We start from the raw sequence: 20,329 nt of genomic DNA on the forward strand, positions 1-20,329 counted from the left end.
ATAAATAAAGCATGTACCGTTATGGTCTGCCTTGTTCCGATCTGGTTGGGCATAGAGAACGCCAGACGTGCCCGCCTGAACTACCCATTGGTTGTCTTCCATCTCTGGTGAGTGAAGATTCTGTCCACCATAGGGTACAATCGGCGTGGTGGCGTATGGGGTGGTATGTTGGGAAAAGGCACTGTTAAAAGTTCTCATATCATCGCTGGTGGGATCAATCGTACTGTAAATGGGACCATCGGACACCCCCGTTCCAAACTTTTCTGTCTGGGCAATATAGTTTGAAATCCCCGCCTCTACGATGCAAAATATATAAAAATAATTGAATCAATTACACACCATTATCAATGGCAATAGGCCGTTATATTGTAGTTATATTACGAAAACAAGATTTAATTAGATACACAGTATCAGTGTGCACCCAGAACATGGTGTATTAGATACATAGTATCAGTGTATACCCAGAACATGGTACATTAGATACACAGTATCTGCGTATACCCAGAATATGGTATATTAGATACACAGTATCAGTGTGCACCCAGAACATGGTGTATTAGATACATAGTATCAGTGTATACCAAGAACATGGTACATTAGATACATAGTATCCGTGTATACCCAGAACATGGTACATTAGATATACAGTATCTGCGTATACCCAGAATATGGTATATTAGATACACAGTATCAGTGTGCACCCAGAACATGGTGTATTAGATCCATAGTATCAGTGTATACCCAGAACATGGTACATTAGATACACAGTATCTGCGTATACCCAGAATATGGTATATTAGATACACAGTATCAGTGTGCACCCAGAACATGGTGTATTAGATACATAGTATCAGTGTATACCAAGAACATGGTACATTAGATACATAGTATCCGTGTATACCCAGAACATGGTACATTAGATATACAGTATCTGCGTATACCCAGAATATGGTATATTAGATACACAGTATCAGTGTGCACCCAGAACATGGTGTATTAGATACATAGTATCAGTGTATACCCAGAACATGGTACATTAGATACACAATATCAGCGTATACCCAGAATATGGTATATTAGATACACAATATTAGCATATACCCAGAATATGGTATATTAGATACACAGTATCAGCGTATACCCATAATATGGTATATTAGATACACAATACTAGCGTATACCCAGAATATGGTATATTAGATACACAATATTAGCGTATACCCAGAATATGGTATATTAGATACACAGTATCAGCGTATACCCAGAATATGGTATATTAGATACACAATATTAGCATATACCCAGAATATGGTATACCCATAATATGGTATATTAGCGTATACCCAGAATATGGTATATTAGATACACAGTATCAGTGTATACCCAGAATATGGTATATTAGATACACAATATTAGCATATACCCAGAATATGGTATATTAGATACACAGTATCAGCCTATACCCATAATATGGTATATTAGATACACAATATTAACATATACCCAGATTATGGTATATTAGATACACAGTATCAGCGTATACCCATAATATGGTATATTAGATACACAATATTAGCGTATAACCAGAATATGGTATATTAGATACATAGTATCAGTGTATACTGAGAACATGGTGTATTAGATACACAATATCAGCGTATACCCAGAATATGGTATATTAGATACACAATATCAGCGTATACCCAGAATATGGTATATTAGATACACAATATTAGCATATACCCAGAATATGGTATATTAGATACACAGCATCAGCGTATACCCAGAATATGGTATATTAGATACACAGTATCAGCGTATAACCATAATATGGTATATTAGATACACAATATTAGCGTATACCCAGAATATGGTATATTAGATACATAGTATCAGTGTATACTGAGAACATGGTGTATTAGATACACAATATCAGCGTATACCCAGAATATGGTATATTAGATACACAATATCAGCGTATACCCAGAATATGGTATATTAGATACACAATATTAGCATATACCCAGAATATGGTATATTAGATACACAGTATCAGCGTATACCCATAATATGGTATATTAGATACACAATACTAGCGTATACCCAGAATATGGTATATTAGATACACAATATTAGCGTATACCCAGAATATGGTATATTAGATACACAGTATCAGCGTATACCCAGAATATGGTATATTAGATACACAATATTAGCATATACCCAGAATATGGTATACCCATAATATGGTATATTATCGTATACCCAGAATATGGTATATTAGATACACAGTATCAGTGTATACCCAGAATATGGTATATTAGATACACAATATTAGCATATACCCAGAATATGGTATATTAGATACACAGTATCAGCCTATACCCATAATATGGTATATTAGATACACAATATTAACATATACCCAGAATATGGTATATTAGATACACAGTATCAGCGTACACCCATAATATGGTATATTAGATACACAATATTAGCGTATACCCAGAATATGGTATATTAGATACACAATATTAGCGTATACCCAGAATATGGTATATTAGATACACAATATTAGCATATACCCAGAATATGGTATATTAGATACACAGTATCAGCGTATACCCATAATATGGTATATTAGATACACAATATTAACATATACCCAGATTATGGTATATTAGATACACAGTATCAGCGTATACCCATAATATGGTATATTAGATACACAATATTAGCGTATACCCAGAATATGGTATATTAGATACACAATATTAGCGTATACCCAGAATATGGTATATTAGATACACAATATTAGCATACACCCAGAATATGGTATACCCATAATATGGTATATTAGCGTATACCCAGAATATGGTATATTAGATACACAGTATCAGCGTATACCCAGAATATGGTATATTAGATACACAATATTAGCATATACCCAGAATATGGTATATTAGATACACAGCATCAGCGTATACCCATAATATGGTATATTAGATACACAATATTAACATATACCCAGATTATGTTATATTAGATACACAGTATCAGCGTATACCCATAATATGGTATATTAGATACACAATATTAGCGTATACCCAGAATATGGTATATTAGATACACAATATTAGCGTATACCCAGAATATGGTATATTAGATACACAGTATCAGCGTATACCCAGAACATGGTGTATTACATACATAGTATCAGTGTATACCCAGAATATGGTATATTAGATACACAGTATCAGCGTATACCCATAATATGGTATATTAGATACACAGTATCAGTGTGCACCCAGAACATGGTGTATTAGATACATAGTATCAGTGTATACCAAGAACATGGTACATTAGATACACAGTATCTGCGTATACCCAGAATATGGAATATTAGATACACAGTATCAGCATATACCCAGAATATGGTATATTAGATACACAGTATCAGCGTATACCCAGAATATGGTATATTAGATACACAATATTAGCGTATACCCAGAATATGGTACATTAGATACATAGTATCAGTGTATACCGAGAACATGGTGTATTAGATACACAGTATCCGCATATACCCAGAGCATGGTATAATCGATACACTGGACTAGCATATATTTACACATCTGCTATGGCTTCAACACACAGCATAGCGCTGTACAATGTTATAAAGTACTCACCGTTGTAGTATCTCTCTGAGGGATTGTGATTTCCAGTGCAGCAATTCATGGCTGGGTCTTTGGGCTTTCCATTTCTCAGCAAATTGGTGGCCGGCCAGGAATCTGCGAGCCAGGGGTAATTTGAAGCACTTGTCGCCAACATGGCCGGTCTAAGGGGGTGAAAGATACATTTTGTCACCATTCTGCCTTTTCGTGGCAAAAAAAAAAAAAGCTGGACAGTGCTTTGCAGAAATTCCCAACTCAGCAGCTTCTCCAAAAAGCTGAGTCAGTGACACACAAGCAATACATTTATCTGACAGAATCGTTTCGATCCTGAACACTTCATGTTAAATTCATGTCGGGAAAACACATGGATTAATTGATTGCAATAATGCCAATAACATCAATTCTGCAGGGTCTGCTTAATGAATTGGAAAGATTGAGGAAATGCCAGACTGTGTATTTTAGCCACTCTTGGAACTCATTGTGCCGCCACCGGCGTTTTACTATAAATACTTTGCAGACGTCTCAAGTCATTCCGTGATAAAACCAAATGAGGGGCATGAGAACAGGAATGCAATTCTTCTTTATTGCCTTCCGTGATACCTAGCGTTACCCCTTCATCAACAAGCAGTCAGCTCTGCAGTAATGTCACAGCAGGACCCCAGGTGTTGGATTCTGCCAAGAGATTTACAGTATATAAAAGGCTTATTGCGCTCACCTTGCAGTAATATGAGCCGTGCCCTCCGTGTGTGGAAAGGAAACTGATAGGAAAACACAGAGAAAATATTCAGATCTAGCAATAACGGCAGTATTAAATCTACTGAGAGGTGAAAAATAAAATGGTAATATTACCTGCTGGGGTGTAGGCAAACGAAGCTGTTAGAGAGAAATAAAATCCGTTAGAATGGGAAAATGTACAAAACATAGGATTTATTCACTTTAGGAAATTAACGATCTGACATGGAACTTGTAGATTTTACATCGAGACAGCGGTGGTGGTAAAACAGTGGTGTGTTACAATTTATAGAAACATAGACATAGAAACATAGAATGTGACGGCAGATAAGAACCATTCGGCCCATCTAGTCTGCCCAGTTTTCTAAATACTTTCATTAGTCCCTGGCCTTATCTTATAGTTAGGATAGCCTTATGCCTATCCCACGCATGCTTAAACTCCTTTACTGTGTTAACCTCTACCACTTCAGCTGGAAGGCTATTCCATGCATCCACTACCCTCTCAGTAAAGTAATACTTCCTGGTATTATTTTTAAACCTTTGTCCCTCTAATTTAAGACTATGTCCTCTTGTTGTGGTAGTTTTTCTTCTTTTAAATATAGTCTCCTCCTTTACTGTGTTGATTCCCTTTATGTATTTAAATGTTTCTATCATATCCCCCCTGTCTCGTCTTTCCTCCAAGCTATACATGTTAAGATCCTTCAACCTTTCCTGGTAAGTTTTATCCTGCAATCCATGAACCAGTTTAGTAGCCCTTCTTTGAACTCTCTCTAAGGTATCAATATCCTTCTGAAGATAGGGTCTCCAGTACTGTGTACAGTACTCCAAGTGAGGTCTCACCAGTGTTCTGTACAATGGCATGAGCACTTCCCTCTTTCTACTGCTAATACCTCTCCCTATACAACCAAGCATTCTGCTAGCATTTCCTGCTGCTCTATTACATTGTCTGCCTACCTTTAAGTCATCAGAAATAATCACCCCTAAATCCCTTTCCTCAGATGTTGAGGTTAGGACTCTATCAAATATTTTGTACTCTACCCTTGGGTTTTTACGTCCAAGATGCATTATCTTGCACTTATCCACATTAAATGTCAGTTGCCACAACTCTGACCATTTTTCTAGTTTACCTAAATCATTAGCCATTTGGCTTATCCCTCCTGGAACATCAACCCTGTTACATATCTTAGTATCATCCGCAAAAAGACACACCTTACCATCAAGACCTTCTGCAATATCACTAATAAAAATATTAAAGAGAATGGGTCCAAGTACAGATCCCTGAGGTACCCCACTGGTGACAAGCCCAAGCTTCGAATATACTCCATTGACTACAACCCTCTGTTGCCTGTCACTCAGCCACTGCCTTACCCATTCAACAATATTCGAATCCAAACTCAAAGATTGTAGTTTATTGATAAGCCTTCTATGTGCAACAGTGTCAAAAGCCTTACTGAAATCTAAGTAAGCAATGTCTACTGCACCACCCTGATCTATAATTTTAGTTACCCAATCAAAAAAATCAATAAGATTAGTTTGGCATGATCTCCCTGAAGTAAACCCATGTTGTCTCTGGTCTTGAAATCCATGTGTTTTTAGATGTTCAACAATCCTATCCTTTAACATGGTTTCCATCACTTTCCCCACTACTGAAGTAAGGCTTACTGGCCTATAGTTGCCCGACTCCTCCCTATTACCTTTCTTGTGAATGGGCACAACATTCGCTAACTTCCAATCTTCTGGGACTACTCCTGTTTTCAATGATTGGTTAAATAAATCTGTTAATGGTTTTGCTAGTACACCACTAAGCTCTTTTAATAGCTTTGGGTGTATTCCATCAGGTCCCATTGACTTATTTGTCTTTACTTTTGACAGTTGAAATAGAACCTCTTCCTCTGTAAACTCACGTGTAATAAATGACTCATTTATCCTTTTTGTTAACAGAGGTCCCTTTCCTTCATTTTCATCTGTAAATACCGAACAAAAATATTCATTGAGGCAGTCAGCTAGACCTTTATCCTCATCTACATACCTTCCTTCTTTTGTTTTTAATCTAACTAATCCTTGTTTTACTTTTCTTTTCTCATTTATGTATCTAAAAAAAGTTTTGTCCCCCTTTTTTACTGACTGTGCTATTTTCTCTTCTGTGTGGGATTTGGAAGCTCTTATAACTTGCTTAGCCTCTTTCTGCCTAATCTTATAGGTCATTCTGTCTTCCTCACTCTGGTTTTTTTTATAATTACTAAATGCTAACTTTTTGTTTTTTACTATTTTGGCCACATCTGCGGAGTACCACAGTGGTTTCTTGAATTTTTTGCTTTTACTGACAAGCCTAATGCAATTTTCTGTTGCCTTCAGTAGTGCAACTTTTAAATAATCCCATTTATTTTGGACTCCATATAAATTGCTCCAGTCTGATAATGACTCCTTTACACATATTCTAATTTTAGAAAAGTCTGTTTTTCTAAAGTCTAAAACTTTTGTTTTTGTGTGGTGTGACTCAGTCACTGTTCTTATATTAAACCACACTGACTGATGATCACTGGATCCTAAACTTTCACCTACAGTGATATCTGATACCAAATTTCCATTTGTTAACACTAAATCTAGTATGGCCTCTTTACGAGTTGGCTCCTCAACGACTTGTTTTAGAGACAATCCCAGTAGGGAGTTTAGAATATGTGTGCTCCTGGCACAAGTAGCTATTTTTGTTTTCCAATTCACATCAGGAAGATTAAAGTCACCCATGATGATAACTTCCCCCTTCATTGTCATTTTAGCTATTTCTTCAACTAGTAGATTATCTAACTCTTCAATTTGTCCTGGGGGCCTATAAATCACACCTACACGAGTTACTGTGTGATTACCAAATTCTAACGTAACCCAAACGGACTCTATGTTCGCCTCACTAACCTTTATTAGGCTAGATTTTATGCTATCCTTTACATACAGGGCCACCCCTCCCCCTTTCTTGCCTTCCCTGTCTTTTCTATATAAAGAGTACCCTGGTATTGCTATGTCCCAGTCATTTTTCTCATTATACCATGTCTCGGTAACAGCGACTAAATCGACACTATCAGTTGCCATTATTGCCACAAGTTCATGTATCTTATTCCCTAAACTGCGAGCATTTGTAGACATGACTCTAAGCTTATAATTTTTTAACACACTTGCTACAGGCACCTTCTGTCCTTGTTTTGGGGGACAATTGGATTGATGTTTTATCACCCTTTTGCCCCCCCCTCCTAGTTTAAAAACATCCTAGCAAAACCTCTGAACTGCTCACTGAGAACATTTGTTCCCTTTTGAGAAAGATGCAAACCATCTTTTTTGTACAGTTTATTTCCATTCCAAACAGAGCTACCATGAGCAATAAAGCCAAATCCTTGCTCCCGACACCATTTACCAAGCCACAAGTTAAAGTCCCTAATACGCATCCGCCTGTCGTTCTGAGTGTTATGCACAGGCAGAACTTCAGAGAATGACAGTGTGGAAGCAACCTGCCGTATATCATTGGCAAAAACACTAAAAACTTCCTTAACCTCTGAAACCTCATTGCAAGCCAAGTCATTTGTCCCTAAATGGACAAGTACATCCAATTCCCCTTCCTGCTTTGCTTGCTTAACAATATTACAGATACGTCTCCTGTCTCTGTGAGCAGTAGCTCCGGGAAGACACCTCACAAGACCACCATTGCCCATCTCCACACCTCTTATGATGGAATCCCCCAACAACAACTGCTTTCTATTAGGCCTCACCATAGTCTTCAAGCCTCTCTGTACAACACCACTAGCCTCAGTGCCTCTCTGCACCACACCACTAGCCTCAGTGCCTCTCTGCACAACACCACTAGCCTCAGTGCCTCTCTGCACAACACCACTAGCCTCAGTGCCTCTCTGCACAACACCACTAGCCTCAGTGCCTCTCTGCACAACACCACTAGCCTCAGTGCCTCTCTGCACAACACCACTAGCCTCAGTGCCTCTCTGCACAACACCACTAGCCTCAGTGCCTCTCTGCACAACACCACTAGCCTCAGTGCCTCTCTGCACAACACCACTAGCCTCAGTGCCTCTCTGCACAACACCACTAGCCTCAGTGCCTCTCTGCACAACACCACTAGCCTCAGTGCCTCTCTGCACAACACCACTAGCCTCAGTGCCTCTCTGCACAACACCACTAGCCTCAGTGCCTCTCTGCACAACACCACTAGCCTCAGTGCCTCTCTGCACAACACCACTAGCCTCAGTGCCTCTCTGCACAACACCACTAGCCTCAGTGCCTCTCTGCACAACACCACTAGCCTCAGTGCCTCTCTCCAGGACACCACTACACTCTGAAAGTGCAGAAAATGAATTATGTAGAACAACAGACTGTGCAATATGCCTTTTATCCACAACTCCAAGTCTACCAGATCCTACAGTAATCCATCTGCCATTCCTAGTATGTCTCTGCGGCAATGGCTTTGCAGCAGTTCCAGCCTGAATTTGTTTACCAGATAATTTACAAATCTCAGACTTCAAAAATACAATCTCCTGCCGCAAGATAGAGAACTGTCTACAGATTAGACAACAACCAAACTTCCAAAAAGTGGAACGTGAAACAAATGCAAAGCAACTATTACACTGAACTAAGTCTGCCATTCCAATGAGGCGAATAATTTAAATCAAACAAATTTTACCTATTTTTTTTTATTTGTCCTCCTGGATACCTCAGATTACCTCCTGTTTATCTCCAGAATATCTCCAACCACACACACACTTAGAAGCAACACTTAGATGAAGCAACCAAGCTCTATTAGCCAAGCTAATGACAACTACCCTTATATACTCCTAAAATCACCTCCCACTAGGAATGTTTAACACCTGGGTAGGCCTCTGCTTATTAGCAAACAATAGCTAATTTAAATAGCAATCAATAGCAAGTAGCTACCTAATCCAATCAAATGCCTTATAATTACCAACAGGAAATCAAACCTTGTGCAGTCAGTAACCTTTTCCTACAGATGAATCTTACCTGTAACAGTAAAAAAGAACTCTTAGCACAACTATTAGACAGTTGAAGCTTCTGTAAAACTCTCCAGAATATCTCCAACCACACACACACTTAGAAGCAACACTTAGATGAAGCAACCAAGCTCTATTAGCCAAGCTAATGACAACTACCCTTATATACTCCTAAAATCACCTCCCACTAGGAATGTTTAACACCTGGGTAGGCCTCTGCTTATTAGCAAACAATAGCTAATTTAAATAGCAATCAATAGCAAGTAGCTACCTAATCCAATCAAATGCCTTATAATTACCAACAGGAAATCAAACCTTGTGCAGTCAGTAACCTTTTCCTACAGATGAATCTTACCTGTAACAGTAAAAAAGAACTCTTAGCACAACTATTAGACAGTTGAAGCTTCTGTAAAACTCTCCAGAATATCTCCAACCACACACACACTTAGAAGCAACACTTAGATGAAGCAACCAAGCTCTATTAGCCAAGCTAATGACAACTACCCTTATATACTCCTAAAATCACCTCCCACTAGGAATGTTTAACACCTGGGTAGGCCTCTGCTTATTAGCAAACAATAGCTAATTTAAATAGCAATCAATAGCAAGTAGCTACCTAATCCAATCAAATGCCTTATAATTACCAACAGGAAATCAAACCTTGTGCAGTCAGTAACCTTTTCCTACAGATGAATCTTACCTGTAACAGTAAAAAAGAACTCTTAGCACAACTATTAGACAGTTGAAGCTTCTGTAAAACTCTCCAGAATATCTCCAACCACACACACACTTAGAAGCAACACTTAGATGAAGCAACCAAGCTCTATTAGCCAAGCTAATGACAACTACCCTTATATACTCCTAAAATCACCTCCCACTAGGAATGTTTAACACCTGGGTAGGCCTCTGCTTATTAGCAAACAATAGCTAATTTAAATAGCAATCAATAGCAAGTAGCTACCTAATCCAATCAAATGCCTTATAATTACCAACAGGAAATCAAACCTTGTGCAGTCAGTAACCTTTTCCTACAGATGAATCTTACCTGTAACAGTAAAAAAGAACTCTTAGCACAACTATTAGACAGTTGAAGCTTCTGTAAAACTCTCCAGAATATCTCCAACCACACACACACTTAGAAGCAACACTTAGATGAAGCAACCAAGCTCTATTAGCCAAGCTAATGACAACTACCCTTATATACTCCTAAAATCACCTCCCACTAGGAATGTTTAACACCTGGGTAGGCCTCTGCTTATTAGCAAACAATAGCTAATTTAAATAGCAATCAATAGCAAGTAGCTACCTAATCCAATCAAATGCCTTATAATTACCAACAGGAAATCAAACCTTGTGCAGTCAGTAACCTTTTCCTACAGATGAATCTTACCTGTAACAGTAAAAAAGAACTCTTAGCACAACTATTAGACAGTTGAAGCTTCTGTAAAACTCTCCAGAATATCTCCAACCACACACACACTTAGAAGCAACACTTAGATGAAGCAACCAAGCTCTATTAGCCAAGCTAATGACAACTACCCTTATATACTCCTAAAATCACCTCCCACTAGGAATGTTTAACACCTGGGTAGGCCTCTGCTTATTAGCAAACAATAGCTAATTTAAATAGCAATCAATAGCAAGTAGCTACCTAATCCAATCAAATGCCTTATAATTACCAACAGGAAATCAAACCTTGTGCAGTCAGTAACCTTTTCCTACAGATGAATCTTACCTGTAACAGTAAAAAAGAACTCTTAGCACAACTATTAGACAGTTGAAGCTTCTGTAAAACTCTCCAGAATATCTCCAACCACACACACACTTAGAAGCAACACTTAGATGAAGCAACCAAGCTCTATTAGCCAAGCTAATGACAACTACCCTTATATACTCCTAAAATCACCTCCCACTAGGAATGTTTAACACCTGGGTAGGCCTCTGCTTATTAGCAAACAATAGCTAATTTAAATAGCAATCAATAGCAAGTAGCTACCTAATCCAATCAAATGCCTTATAATTACCAACAGGAAATCAAACCTTGTGCAGTCAGTAACCTTTTCCTACAGATGAATCTTACCTGTAACAGTAAAAAAGAACTCTTAGCACAACTATTAGACAGTTGAAGCTTCTGTAAAACTCTCCAGAATATCTCCAACCACACACACACTTAGAAGCAACACTTAGATGAAGCAACCAAGCTCTATTAGCCAAGCTAATGACAACTACCCTTATATACTCCTAAAATCACCTCCCACTAGGAATGTTTAACACCTGGGTAGGCCTCTGCTTATTAGCAAACAATAGCTAATTTAAATAGCAATCAATAGCAAGTAGCTACCTAATCCAATCAAATGCCTTATAATTACCAACAGGAAATCAAACCTTGTGCAGTCAGTAACCTTTTCCTACAGATGAATCTTACCTGTAACAGTAAAAAAGAACTCTTAGCACAACTATTAGACAGTTGAAGCTTCTGTAAAACTCTCCAGAATATCTCCAACCACACACACACTTAGAAGCAACACTTAGATGAAGCAACCAAGCTCTATTAGCCAAGCTAATGACAACTACCCTTATATACTCCTAAAATCACCTCCCACTAGGAATGTTTAACACCTGGGTAGGCCTCTGCTTATTAGCAAACAATAGCTAATTTAAATAGCAATCAATAGCAAGTAGCTACCTAATCCAATCAAATGCCTTATAATTACCAACAGGAAATCAAACCTTGTGCAGTCAGTAACCTTTTCCTACAGATGAATCTTACCTGTAACAGTAAAAAAGAACTCTTAGCACAACTATTAGACAGTTGAAGCTTCTGTAAAACTCTCCAGAATATCTCCAACCACACACACACTTAGAAGCAACACTTAGATGAAGCAACCAAGCTCTATTAGCCAAGCTAATGACAACTACCCTTATATACTCCTAAAATCACCTCCCACTAGGAATGTTTAACACCTGGGTAGGCCTCTGCTTATTAGCAAACAATAGCTAATTTAAATAGCAATCAATAGCAAGTAGCTACCTAATCCAATCAAATGCCTTATAATTACCAACAGGAAATCAAACCTTGTGCAGTCAGTAACCTTTTCCTACAGATGAATCTTACCTGTAACAGTAAAAAAGAACTCTTAGCACAACTATTAGACAGTTGAAGCTTCTGTAAAACTCTCCAGAATATCTCCAACCACACACACACTTAGAAGCAACACTTAGATGAAGCAACCAAGCTCTATTAGCCAAGCTAATGACAACTACCCTTATATACTCCTAAAATCACCTCCCACTAGGAATGTTTAACACCTGGGTAGGCCTCTGCTTATTAGCAAACAATAGCTAATTTAAATAGCAATCAATAGCAAGTAGCTACCTAATCCAATCAAATGCCTTATAATTACCAACAGGAAATCAAACCTTGTGCAGTCAGTAACCTTTTCCTACAGATGAATCTTACCTGTAACAGTAAAAAAGAACTCTTAGCACAACTATTAGACAGTTGAAGCTTCTGTAAAACTCTCCAGAATATCTCCAACCACACACACACTTAGAAGCAACACTTAGATGAAGCAACCAAGCTCTATTAGCCAAGCTAATGACAACTACCCTTATATACTCCTAAAATCACCTCCCACTAGGAATGTTTAACACCTGGGTAGGCCTCTGCTTATTAGCAAACAATAGCTAATTTAAATAGCAATCAATAGCAAGTAGCTACCTAATCCAATCAAATGCCTTATAATTACCAACAGGAAATCAAACCTTGTGCAGTCAGTAACCTTTTCCTACAGATGAATCTTACCTGTAACAGTAAAAAAGAACTCTTAGCACAACTATTAGACAGTTGAAGCTTCTGTAAAACTCTCCAGAATATCTCCAACCACACACACACTTAGAAGCAACACTTAGATGAAGCAACCAAGCTCTATTAGCCAAGCTAATGACAACTACCCTTATATACTCCTAAAATCACCTCCCACTAGGAATGTTTAACACCTGGGTAGGCCTCTGCTTATTAGCAAACAATAGCTAATTTAAATAGCAATCAATAGCAAGTAGCTACCTAATCCAATCAAATGCCTTATAATTACCAACAGGAAATCAAACCTTGTGCAGTCAGTAACCTTTTCCTACAGATGAATCTTACCTGTAACAGTAAAAAAGAACTCTTAGCACAACTATTAGACAGTTGAAGCTTCTGTAAAACTCTCCAGAATATCTCCAACCACACACACACTTAGAAGCAACACTTAGATGAAGCAACCAAGCTCTATTAGCCAAGCTAATGACAACTACCCTTATATACTCCTAAAATCACCTCCCACTAGGAATGTTTAACACCTGGGTAGGCCTCTGCTTATTAGCAAACAATAGCTAATTTAAATAGCAATCAATAGCAAGTAGCTACCTAATCCAATCAAATGCCTTATAATTACCAACAGGAAATCAAACCTTGTGCAGTCAGTAACCTTGTGCAGTCAGTATCCTAAAATGAGTAACTCTGTTAAATCCCCGTTTAGTAAATAACTCCCTGCATTTCTCAATGGATAATTCCACTATCGTTGCCGCTCCACAAGTAAAACTCCCGAGAGTGTTCGGTGTTTAAACGTGTTTCATGCATTAAATTCCTTAATTTTTTCCGCTCACCTGTATAGTGACTGAGTTCCTTCCTCTTCTTTCTACGACAATAGATCCAAACGCTAAAGCACATCAGGATTACCCAGCATGCACCACCAATCCCAGCGATAAACGCTGGCTGCTTAACGACATCCGTGATCTGCTCTGTCAGGCTGACCGTCCCCTCGCTGTTAGCCGGACTTTGCTCTGACGGTGGCTCTGAAGAGAGTGACATCACACTTTATAATGATGACATCAGCACTATGAATATCATCAGGATAAACTACAACTATACAATTACATGATGGGTGCTTTTACCTTCAGAAGGCTGTAATGCTATCAATTTGTTCAAATAAATTGCTGAATAACAGGGTTATTTACTAAAGTGAATGAGAATGACATCACAGGGACGCCATGTTACTGAGGGACAGAGCCTGACCAAGGGGTTACTCGCATGTCATGGGTTAATAATGATAAGCAAACCAGACCAGACTTTACTAAGCTCACTGGTTCAATTCAATATTTAGTGGGGATAAGAGAACACCCACTAGAGTGTGTAGCTGCTTTTCTGCACTTAATTATATTTGCAAGCGCACTTTACACAGTAATCACCAATTTGTGTATTTTAATAATTCTAAGTGCATGGCACGGTTAAGGTGTTCTGCCACGGGTCATACATTTCGTAATAAATTGTGGAAATGGGTCATTCTCGCAAATCACATTCAAAGGTCTTTTTCTGATACATACTTATCTGGACTGTGATTGGCTGACTTTTAACACCAAAACCAGCACTGGTTGCTGCAGCGACTTCAACGTGGTAAAGAATTCCTGGAGCGAGTCCTTTTATAACCGTTGAGTGAATTGCCCCATCAATAGTTTGATTGATATGATATCGGGTTTCATTTCCCAAACACCAAATCTAAGGTTCGAAGGAACAAGGAGGTTTTACACGTTAACCATTCTCAATTAACAACATTTATAAACAGCGCAGCGGTATATGTTGGTGTCTCATACAGTAAGACTGGTAAAAATAGCAAATGGAGATATAATAAATGCACGTTACCCTGTAATCCTGAATAATTCCATTCTGATGTTCCACAGGAGGCGGTTCCCACGTTATACTAATATTTGTGCTGTTATTACTTCCGACTGTTGCCACGGTAACAGACTGAGGCGGCGCACTGGGAACTGGGGAGAATCATTGCAAGTCGAAGCAGTTAGTTATTGATCCCAAATCAGACATTCGTATAAAACCACCAAACGGTACAGTAACAAAGAGCAAACATAGCATCGTATTAGCCATTGCCGTCTTCCCATTGTCTCCTATAACAGTCTGTCATGAAACGCGAGCCAACTACCAGATTAAAGATTCAGTTTAGAATCTCCTAACATTCAAAAAGGGCAATATAAATCAAGATTATTCTTTTTATCTTTCAGTGAAAATATTGACACATACTGACGAGACCTTATGCTGCGAAATGCATTTAATCTCAGCCTTTTCCTATTTAACTGTGGCCACAGAACAACTCACAGACACATATTCTCTATTTAAATAAAAATGGAAGATTCCCATATTTAATTTCTGGAAGGGAAGAAGAGCTGTCTCTTTAATTTGCTGATGCAACATCTTCTGTTTGGGAATGCAATAATCAAACAGTGTAACAAAATGTTTTAGACATATTATAGATTTAGGTTCTGACAGGACATAGGATTTGATACAATCCCCAGGGTCACAATGTATCACTGGGATCAAGAAATTGTTGTGTTGGGGGTTTCATGTCTGGAGACACTTAAGCAAATCACTGCCTGTCTCATAGAGCGCTTGAAAACTTCTACACTCAAACCTGTGAAACCAAGAGCCGTGTTCACAGATTTTCAGTTACAAGAAGGTACGCACCGAGCGTTTATTACCGTAGGGCTTTATTAAAAATATCACAAACCTTTCCAGGGAAAATCCTGTGTGCAACTTAAACAGCAGAGATGATGCCTCTGAGTTAAATTCTATTTTAATTAACACAAGATTGAATTATCTTATAAAGAAAATGAAATAACATACAGCTTTTTATGGAGCAGTTTGGATATCGGAGACGTCTCTTTATTTGGGGTCTAGCAGGTAGGTGGGAGATCTGAGATCCTTTACTGTGCCCTCCCCCCATTTACCTTCTTCTGGTGTTCGTACTAACAGCACATCGCTATCCATTCCCTGGAACTCGTCAAAATACGGCCGGATCTTAATCTCATACTCTGTGCCTTTCTTGAGGTCCACGAGGATGACTCTGCGTTCGGCAGGCGTCTTGACATCCTGCACAACCCAAACACTGGATTTGGGCCGATACATCACTCGGTACCCCTGGATAAACTGCGCCGGGCGATCAACCTAGAGAGAGGCAGACATCAGACTCTGCAATACGTGTTGCTTCCCTGTCCAAACCATTACCTATCCATCTACAGGTAAACGTTAATATACACCACAGCAGAATTCACCAAAATAGTATTTATTAATTATCCAATATATGCAGTGTGAGAGCAATAAACTAAAAACAGCCCTTCTATTAACATTAACCTGTTATTTCAGCCTCTGGAAAGATAAAAACATTCACTCTCTTTAATTTGCTGACACAATTTGTTCAGTTTGGGATTTAATCCCCATTACAGAACGCAATTAGCAAATTGTGGAATAAAATGTTTTATAAATGATATTATAGATTTCGGTTCTGACATGACGCAGGATTTTACAATATATCATCCCCAGGGTCACAATGTATCATCCAACTGATGGGACTCGGATCAAGAAACCCCCCCTGTGTGGGGGATTCATGGCTTGTTTGTTCCTGATTAGGTAGCCCATTATTGGTTGCCAATGGCAACAAAGGAGAAAAGCCAGTTGCCCACAGCAACCTAAAAAGAAAATATGTTATTTCAAGAATCCCATTAAAATATATATATTTTTTCCCTTAAATAGTCTGTGCCTTTTAATGGCCTAAGATTTTGTAGAGAATGGCTAATTGTTGCCATTTGCCATCCCTAAGGTCACAAAGGTCGAATCATTCTGTGTATAACGAGGAGACGGTCACTGATTTTAGCAGTTTAATAAAAATATGAAAAATTTATCAAAGCAGAAAACCATAAAAACAATACTTTAACCAAAACCGGCATTGTTAATCTAACTTTTACCAAGTTTAAAGAACATTTAACCTTCGCGTGTCCCTTTATTGTTTTATACTAAGGGCCATCTTAAAAAATACAAAAAATAAAACTAAAGGAAAGGAATGTCATGAAGTACAAATATTGGCATTATTGGTCATAATCCAGACTAAGACATGTTAATCAACCATGTTTTATATAATACGCAAGATCCAGCGCACTCACTCTTCCACTAAACAGCAACTTCAAAGCTCACAGATTTTATTAAAAACACCTAATCTAGACACAAATAATGGGGGTTTAGTTACAGAATAGGATGCATAAGCCTGCCACAATGTCAATGTACCCCATCTTTGGCAGGTCCTACTCTAGCAACTTAATGTCCGCTCTTATGAGATTAACCCACTTATTTGGGGAAGTCCCACCTGGGGCTCTCTGCAGTACAAGGCTAAATAGGGCCCTGGAATGAGGCACCTGTGACAGGGAGGAGCGCAGAACAAAGGAGCTAGCCTAGATTCCTGGACAGACAGATTATAGAGAGAGAGACTCACCGTCCACGTCACTTGGAGAGTTGATGATGTTAGAATGACTGGCTTCTGTAGTTGGACGATGACTTCCCCGAGCTCCCGCTGGACTTGCCGGTGATCCACTCCTTGTCTGGTGGGACTAACATCTACACAACAAGAGGGACATCATTATAGGGGACTGTTACATAATGTCATTTATCACTATTATCTGTAAGCTATAGCTTCATCATAAATGTTGAATAAACAAAGCGCTACAGGATCTGTTGGCGCTATATAAATGCCAATAATCATAATAAACGCTAAACTTACCTGGTTGGCTGTAAATTCAATACATTTTTATTAAAAATAAATAAATAAATAAGAAAACGAAAATAGATTAAGAAAAATGCTGAACTCAAGTGTACATTGCACAAACAGTTTAAATGACCACTCCACGCTGGAGTAAACTGTTCGTTTGTCTCCTATAGAGAATTTACTAAAAGTAGAAACAAAACCCTAAAAATCAAACATTTTAAAACGTTAGCCCTTTAACTTTATGGTATTATTACTTACTAAGATTTTGTATAGCGCCAACATATTCCGCAGCGCTTTACAATCACAGCGTAATAAATAATTCCACACGTAGAAAGGGAGTATTTAGAGATAAAGAATCTATGCTAAAACCGGCTTCCAATCTAAGAGACAGGACCTCTGTTCTGATCCAACAAGCACTGGGAGAAAGGGAACATTTGCTCTTGCCCCCCTTAACGGGGATGTGGAACAGGACAAGCGGTTAAAGGGACATTCAGAACGATTCCATAAATCCATCACCCATGTGCCGTGAGTAAAGGGTTAACAGAGCTCATTCCCATCGACTAAAGCAGTTAAGGACAGGAACGAGCAGGTCACGAGAAAGGAATGAGGGTTATTTGCCATTTTAGTAAAGAAAACCAATTCGAGAGCAGCCGAAACATCTGCTTATATTTAACCTTTAAGGGGTAATCCAGGAAAATGTATCACCATAAACAGATAGCTTATGTCTATAGCCTCCCCGCAGGAAGCAGTAACATACCGAGTACACATTTAGCATTTATTTAAATAAACAAACCAGACACAAAATTATCACAAAAAGTAGCGGAACATGTTATATAATAAGCTTTTTTTTTTTTTTTTTAATCCTAGCAATAACAGGGGAGCTTCCCAAACTCAGATTACGTTTTTGGATTCATAAAGAAAGAATTACAGATCTGTGAGGGATGTGACTGGACTCACCTTGGGTCCGCACCGGTTCCGATATCGGGCTGGGGTCACTCAGACCGTACACATTCATCGCTCGGATAATAAAGAGATAAATTGTATTTGGGTTCAGTCCGGTTACTGTGTGTTTTTCCATCTTCACATTGTCTGCAACAGTTTGCCATGTGCTGCCTGCTGACTGGCTGCAGGAGAGAAAGAGTTAATATTATTTCAGCCACAGGGATTAACCATCTCTGAAACAACGTGTCACTCAGTGAAATTAAGCTTCATTTATTAGGTGCACTTTTTGGACAGGTTCACTTTTTGGTTCAGGTAGGCACTAGTAGATTTAGATATCTATTGCTTCATTCATGGTTTCCTTTTTCTTGTTTGAGTCTAATTAGCTTTCAGTTCCTTTGCTATAAACTATTTTATGCATAGTTGTTATCCCCCTAGTACCAGCCTCTGTGTACAGTAGGGGTACAATATATAGGCATTGTTAAAGGGACTCTATAGTCACCTGAACAACTTTAGCTTAATGAATCAGTTTTGGTGTATAGAACATGCCCCTGCAGCCTCACTGCTCAATCCTCTGCCATTTAGGAGTTAAATCCCTTTGTTTATGAACCCTAGTCACACCTCCCTGCATGTGACTTGCACAGCCTTCCATAAACACTTCCTGTAAAGAGAGCCCTATTTAGGCTCTTTATTGCAAGTTCTGTTTAATTAAGATTTTCTCCTGCTATGTTAATAGCTTGCTAGACCCTGCAAGAGCCTCCTGTATTACCCTTAGTTACTAATAAAGCTTAGTCCTTCCTTTATTTTTATCATTGTTCCCCCTTCCTTCAGGTTTCCCTGTTTCCCAAGGATTCCTGTTTAGTGTATTCATAAGATTGTTTATTTGTTTATTAGGGTTATTCCCTAACCTTTGGGAGAACAACAATCGGTGACCTTGGTGCTGTTGCCCCTCTGCCCTTGGTTACCGGTCAGGATGGGCAACAACAGCTCCAATTTCTTTCCCTTTGTGTGGGTACTTATGATCTTTAAGCATATTTAAGGATGGGGAGAAATATCCTAGTGTTTATTTTAAATAACATGTTATACACAAAACGCCTGTAAGATCTTATAGCGAATTATAATGCAACCTCCCCTTCTTTGAGTCCAAAAGGTGTTAATTCTGAGTAAATTATACACCAACCAAGCATCCAATAAACCTCCGGAATAATGGTACCAGCTGGCTCTGTGAGATGTACCCAGACACCAGGCATGTTCGGACAGAAAGCATTCCGAAACGAGCAGAACAAGGAGCTAATGGTATTCTTATTTCACAATTACAGTTACTGCACAAAAAGTGGGAGTTCACTACGAGTTTTTTGACTTTTTTTTTTAGCATTTTTAAAGTACTACTTGTTCC

At 38.5% G+C, this 20,329-nt stretch overlaps 1 protein-coding gene across 2 annotated transcripts in view; it reads right to left on the reverse strand.

Moving 5' to 3' along the window:
* Nucleotides 1–20,329, reverse strand: part of ROBO3 (roundabout guidance receptor 3) — a 272,235-nt gene that overhangs the window by 15,442 nt on the left and 236,464 nt on the right. For both annotated transcript variants that reach the window (XM_063435427.1, XM_063435428.1), the window contains exons 12-21: nucleotides 18,952–19,118; nucleotides 17,725–17,846; nucleotides 16,190–16,406; nucleotides 15,093–15,217; nucleotides 14,777–14,948; nucleotides 14,060–14,248; nucleotides 4,524–4,547; nucleotides 4,390–4,432; nucleotides 3,690–3,838; nucleotides 18–296 (exon numbers count right to left, since the gene is read on the reverse strand). In XM_063435427.1, coding sequence (XP_063291497.1) covers nucleotides 18–296; nucleotides 3,690–3,838; nucleotides 4,390–4,432; nucleotides 4,524–4,547; nucleotides 14,060–14,248; nucleotides 14,777–14,948; nucleotides 15,093–15,217; nucleotides 16,190–16,406; nucleotides 17,725–17,846; nucleotides 18,952–19,118 — 1,487 coding nt within the window. The remainder of the gene's footprint in view (nucleotides 1–17; nucleotides 297–3,689; nucleotides 3,839–4,389; nucleotides 4,433–4,523; nucleotides 4,548–14,059; nucleotides 14,249–14,776; nucleotides 14,949–15,092; nucleotides 15,218–16,189; nucleotides 16,407–17,724; nucleotides 17,847–18,951; nucleotides 19,119–20,329) is intronic.

The sequence above is a fragment of the Pelobates fuscus genome, chromosome 11 (assembly GCF_036172605.1).
Source record: "Pelobates fuscus isolate aPelFus1 chromosome 11, aPelFus1.pri, whole genome shotgun sequence".
NCBI lineage: Eukaryota > Metazoa > Chordata > Amphibia > Anura > Pelobatidae > Pelobates > Pelobates fuscus.